The following is a 5,852-nucleotide window of genomic DNA, read 5'->3' as shown; positions in this document are numbered from 1 at the left end:
TGGGCCCGTATCTCTAAAGAATTTTTGTGCAAAAAGTGGCTCCTAGCGGCCAAATTCTAAGAAAATTCTCAGAGGCATGACGTTTTCTTAGAATTTCCCCTAAAAGTGACACGAAAATCCCAGTTAATATAAAAGCTATTCCTCAAGAGTCCTAGCGCTTAAAAGGGCTCCTAAGGCGAGATCTGCTAAGAGCAGGGAAGAGGACTTTTAGTGGCTTAGGAGTTACCCTAAGCAGCTGCACAAAATGGCCAACAGAGGAGGCAGGAGAGATGTCCTGCAAACACTGGATGACAGGGAATTATTGAGACGCTACAGATTGGATCGTGCAGGAATCATGTTTGTGGTGGATCTCCTTAGAGATGCAATTACTTCACCAACTCGACGCCACAACGCTATTACACCGGAGAAGAAAGTAATCACAACCCTGAGGTATTTGGCAACAGGGAAAATGCAACAATGCAGCAGTGATGACTTGGGTCTGTCCCAATCCTCCGTCAGCAGAGTCATCACCCAAACACTGACAGCTTTGTCACAACCTAATATTGTGACACAATTTGTTTCATTCCCGCTGGATGCCCGCACTTTACACACACATAAAAGGGCATTTATGGACATTGCAGGATTCCCTGGCGTTGTGGGTGTAATTGATGGAACACATGTGAGAATAATTGCGCCATCAGAGGACGAGGCTGTCTTTGTTAACAGGAAGAATTTCCACAGCATCAATGTGCAAATAGTGTTCAATGCGGCCTGGAAGATTTTGGACATTGTGGCTAAATGGCCAGGCTCCACACATGATGCGAGAATGCTCTCCGAGAGTGGCATCAGACAGCTTTTTGAGAGACGCTATGTGCCAGCTAATTGCCACTTGTTAGGGGACAGTGGCTACCCATGCAAACCATGGCTCCTTACACCTTACCTCCAGCCACGCCAAGTGCCCCAACTAAACTATAACAGGTAAGCCAAACAATACAAAAATCATGGAAATGAAATGCAAGCAATATGTTAGAGCATCCAAGTAGTGCAATATTTCCATCAAATAATTAAAGGTCTGTATTCTATTGTAGGGCCCACAAGACAACAAGAGCGGTGGTGGAGCGTGGCATAGGCCAGCTTAAGAGGCGCTTTCATGTTCTCCACGGAGAGGTGCGGCTGAGGCCTGAAAAAGTCAGCAAACTCATCATAGCCTGTGCAATATTACACAATATTTGCAAGGTTAGACAGATTGCAGAACCTCTGGAGGATGGCGATGAGGATGAGGATGGAGACAACGATGAGGATGGTGGTGAAGAAGATATTCACATTCCACAGGGGAACCTAGCCCAGAGTGGACTGCCTTACAGGGCAAACTTCACAAATTTACATTTCAGGCAAGCTGTAGCCCCATGTCATTTGAGAACTTGTGATGGTATTAAGAACTACCACAGTTTTACTGCACATCACCTGCAACTGTTAAATGCAAGACACAGAACACAATCGCTAAATGGTTTATTTTTTAGGTGTTCAATTTTAAGGCGGTAGTACTCCTCCTGAAGGGAAAGGACTTTTTTTTGTTGTTCAAACACATCAATTGTGAGTTGCAATCTTCTCTCCTGCAGGGATGCTGACGGAGCAGGTGCTGCGGATGGGAATGGTGTTTGATCCGCCGGGCTATCCTGAGTAGCAGCTGCAGATGGTTCAGGCGGCAAACTTGATGGGCCCGGTTCTTGTGATGGCTCCATGCTACAGAAATACATAGGCCTAGTTTAATTATTGTTTTGATTAAATTAATTTAATACAATGAGCATGGATAACACATGAAATGGCTTCTGCAATGAATAAACACTGTTGATATGAATAACCCTGTGTCCTACCTTTGCTGCATTTCAAGGGCCTGCATCATTGACGTGTCAATGCCTGTTGGCAGCCCGGTGACACTGACCTCAGAGTGTCCCAGGACTTGAAAGACAGTGTCGGCCACCTGGGACAGCCGCTTTGCAGGTGGTCCACCCCCTAGAAAGAAACAGTCAATGAACACAGTACTTAGGCATGTAAATTAACTTTGCCAGCAGGAGCAAATTGCCAGATTATGTGGTAGGCCATAGTATTTTGCTCACCTGTGAGTGAGGATTCCCGCTTGTGTGCTGCAATCTCATCTTTTGCCTTGGACTGCAGCACATACCACCTTTTCTCACAATCGTCGCCTATCCGCACCACCAGTGGAAAAGAGGCATTGATTGTTTGGGATATTGTGTCCCAGGCGCGCCTCTTGCCTTGGCTAGTGACAGTTGGGCCAAATTTTCCTCGTAACATACCTTTATGTTCGTTCACCAACTGGGCCAGCAACAAACCTTGCTCCTCAGTCCAGTTCGGCTTGCGATTCCTTTTTTTCTCCATTTTCTGTGTTTGTAGGATATTTGTTAACAAGCCTTCATAAATAGACCAGCCAGCAATCACAGACATTGTTAAAAGCTGAGCTGTGTTACCCTCGTTAAGTTCACACTGAGTTGTAACGTTGCAATTTCTACTTCATTAAGGACAGCCCCTTGAGATAGGCCATCTTGTTTTCAATGGGGTCCATATGGAAGTGAAAGTACAAAATATGCCAGCTAGGATATTAATATGAGCAAATGAGACACAAATCATTATTTGAACAGGGTGTAATGAGCTTAAGTTTTCACATATTTTAGATTCTAATGTTAGGCTATAACCCCTACAGCTTACTATTCATTTTCCAGATATTTTCTTGAATGTGAAATATTATTTACAATTATAGTCTGCATAAGATTAGAGTGTATAATTATGTTTATTGATTTGAGGGTACATCCTTTGCTCATTATCACCAAAAGTTCATTTTCATCAAACTTGTAGGATCAACCAATCACGGCTTTTGAAATGATGACTCATACCTAGCAACGGGGTCAACCACACCTCCTCACTAAGATAGGATTTTTCATCCATTCCTGGCTCAGAGTTCACTGAAAATGTTCTGGAATCACTTCTAAGCTAAAACTCCTGGCAAGGAATTTTTAGGTTAAGTTAGGAGCTCTCTGAGAGGATTCTCAGAATCTTTAAGGATACGGGCCCTGGTCTCATCAGTTCCTTATTTAGTTCAGGTCATTCTGTTAGTTCCTTGTGAGGTATTGTTCGTTTTGACTCTACTAAGCCTTGTCCTAGCTTGTTTGTGAGAATCTGTTTTAGCCTTCAGTCCTAGTTTTGTTTCACCTGCCTGTTTGCCTACCTGTGTATGACCATTGCCTGCCTGTGACCACGATTCCTGCCTTTTGCAAAGGTGAAATAAACACCTGCCGCGCTTTGCGCGTGAATCTACACCTTTTTCTCCCTGATTATTCATTACAGAGAGGCTCTGAATTCAATGAAAAGGGAAATCAGCTGGCCCTGTTGGCCTGTCAGTTGAATTCTATAGGCAGTTTTGGGAGTTACTAGAACACCCTATTTTTAATGTTTCAAGATTGCATTGAAAATGGTGAAATGGTTTCCACTATGAAACAGGGCCTTATTTCACTGATTGCGAAGCCTGATAAAGACCCTTCTCTCATTGACAATTGGAGACCAATTACTTTATTAAATATTGATTGCTCTGGTTTATGCCAAAAGATGAAAGAAAGGAATAGATCCCATTATAAATGAGATTCAAACAGGATTTATGTAGGGCCATCACATAAGCGCCAGTATTCGTTTAGTCTTGGACCTTTTAGATTATTCAGATGCAATTGACTCAGATGTTGTTGTTTTATATTGGGACTTCTGTAAAGCCTTTGACACAATTGAGGATTCATTTCTTTTTCGGTCTCAAACTTTTTGGTTTCGGTGAAAATGTTATCAAAGTCTTTCGCATGTTTTACAAAGATATAAATAGTTCTGTGATACTAAACCTTAATACATCCAAAATATTCAGTATCAACAGAAGTGTTGATATGCCCAATTTCACCCTTTTTATTCATTTTGGTAGTGGAACTTCTATCTCTAGATATTTTGAATAATGCAAATCTGCATGACATCCATTTTTAACAGAGAAATCAACATTTCCCAACTGGCTGACGATACTACTCTTTTCTTAAAGGATAAGGACCAGGTCGCTCGCCCATGCCCTTAATGCTATCACTGCATTCTCTATTGCATCTGGTTTAAAACTGAACGGTTCTAAATGTGAAGTCTTATGTTTATATGACTCTGATGATAAAGAAATATAAAATATTCCTGTAAAGGACTGTGTTAAATATTTAGCAATACATCTATCAAAAAACCACTTAGTCAGACAACATATGAATTTCTCTCCTAAAATTAAGAAAACCAAGAATATATTTAATAATTAGCTACAAAGGGATCTTTCTATACTTGGGAGAGTGCTTCTGTCCAAGGCAGAGGGACTGTCTCGCTTTGTGTACCCCTCATTATCTTTATTTGTAAATCCCTCTACCTGTAAAGAGATCAACAAGACCTTTCTTGACTTCATCTGGAAAAATAAGTCTCACAAACTAAAAAAGTCAATCCTCTCAAATAAAAGATCTGAAGGAGGTCTGGATGTGTTTGATTTTGTTGACATAAATAACACTTTCAAAATCAATTGGTTGAAAATATGTTTGATCAATACAGAATCAATTTGGATTTCATTCCAAACAATGTGTTTAAAAGTTGGGAGTTCTTCAAATTTTACTGAAATGTAATTATATTCCTGAAAGATTACCTGCTAAATTGGCTAGGTTTCACCAACAAGCTTTAATGTCCTGGAAAATATGTTTCTTGCACAATTTTTCCCCACATAAAGCTTGTGGAATAATTCAGACATAACTGTAAGGAATAAGTAATTTTTCTACCCTAGCTGGCATGAACCCACAACATTTTTCATACTGGCCCCCCGTGGGAATCGAACCCACAACCTTAGCTAGCCCCGTGTAGCTCAGTTGGTAGAGCATGGCGCTAGCAACGCCAGGGTTGTGGGTTCGATTCCCACGGGGGGCCAGTATGAAAAATGTATGCACTCACTAATTGTAAGTCGCTCTGGATAAGAGCGTCTGCTAAATTACAAAAAATGAGAGGAATAGTGACTTTGTTCTTGATGTTTTTGACAACAGGGGTAATCTTTTTTCATATGAACAATTTATAACATTGAATGAGTTTCCAATAGCATTCAGAGAGTTTGTGTCTGTGATCAAAGCCATTCCCAGTGGTCTAACTACACTAATGAAAACTCATCTTAGCTTTGGTGATGATCACAGAACTTACTTGAGAAATCTTGTTGTAACAAAAACATAAGACAAATATTCCATTCACAGAACCAACTTACGCCTAGAGGAAAACATTTCTGGAACATTCTTATTCCTGACATTGTCTGGAAAAAAGCGTGGTTGATGCCTTACAAATATTGTATACCAAACAAATTTAAGGAAGTGCACTTAAAAATTCTACATAAGATATATACATGTAATTCTATGTTGGCCAAATTTGTTAATATTGATGATATCTGCGTTTTCTGCGAAAAAGAAAATCTGACTCACTTGTTCTATGAATGTAATTCTGTGATAGATTTTTGGAAAAACCTTGCAGAATACTTCTTTACCTTTTTGAACACTACCAATGTTTTTGACATGAAGGATATAATATGTTACTATTGCAATGATAACAAGACCGTTGAAATGATTGTGAATTATTTTTATTCTTGTTGCCAAATACTTTATACACAAACAAAAATTCCAGAATTCTATACCAAAATGTACAAATATTTTTGATTGAATTTAATCATCTTGTTAAGACATTATCCATGGTGAACAACAAAAATAATAACATATTCCTCAATCATTATAATGAGATTTTTTCTGAGTGAATACAATTGTACTAGAATTTGTTTTGTT

General features: G+C 39.7%; 2 protein-coding genes and 1 non-coding gene across 4 annotated transcripts; 2 read left to right on the top strand and 1 right to left on the bottom strand.

Annotated features, from left to right (window-relative positions):
- The first annotated feature begins 244 nt into the window (after positions 1-244).
- Positions 245-1,837, top strand: LOC121571223 (putative nuclease HARBI1). Its single transcript, XM_045211565.1, has 3 exons — positions 245-957; positions 1,068-1,370; positions 1,599-1,837. Exons 1-3 carry the CDS (start codon positions 245-247, stop codon positions 1,639-1,641), a joined length of 1,059 nt encoding a protein of 352 aa, XP_045067500.1. The 3' UTR covers positions 1,642-1,837.
- On the bottom strand, positions 1,364-3,068 carry LOC123482773. Of its 2 annotated transcripts, none has more exons than XM_045211566.1 (4): positions 2,295-3,068; positions 2,097-2,183; positions 1,854-1,992; positions 1,364-1,740 (listed from the first exon to the last, which is right to left on the bottom strand). In XM_045211566.1, the coding sequence occupies exons 1-4, from the start codon at positions 2,440-2,442 to the stop codon at positions 1,440-1,442; spliced, it is 675 nt and encodes a 224-aa protein (XP_045067501.1). In that variant the 5' UTR covers positions 2,443-3,068; the 3' UTR covers positions 1,364-1,439. The 2 variants fall into 2 exon arrangements, with proteins under 2 accessions (XP_045067501.1, XP_045067502.1); XM_045211567.1 differs by having other exon boundaries at positions 1,364-1,722.
- A 1,820-nt stretch (positions 3,069-4,888) lies between these two features.
- trnaa-agc lies at positions 4,889-4,962 on the top strand. Its single transcript has one exon. It is a non-coding gene; the product is annotated as a tRNA-Ala (tRNA).
- Positions 4,963-5,852: the final 890 nt, after the last annotated feature.

This window comes from Coregonus clupeaformis, chromosome 37 (assembly GCF_020615455.1).
Source record: "Coregonus clupeaformis isolate EN_2021a chromosome 37, ASM2061545v1, whole genome shotgun sequence".
Classification (NCBI taxonomy): Eukaryota; Metazoa; Chordata; class Actinopteri; order Salmoniformes; family Salmonidae; genus Coregonus; species Coregonus clupeaformis.
This window is presented reverse-complemented; position numbering and strand designations above follow the sequence as displayed.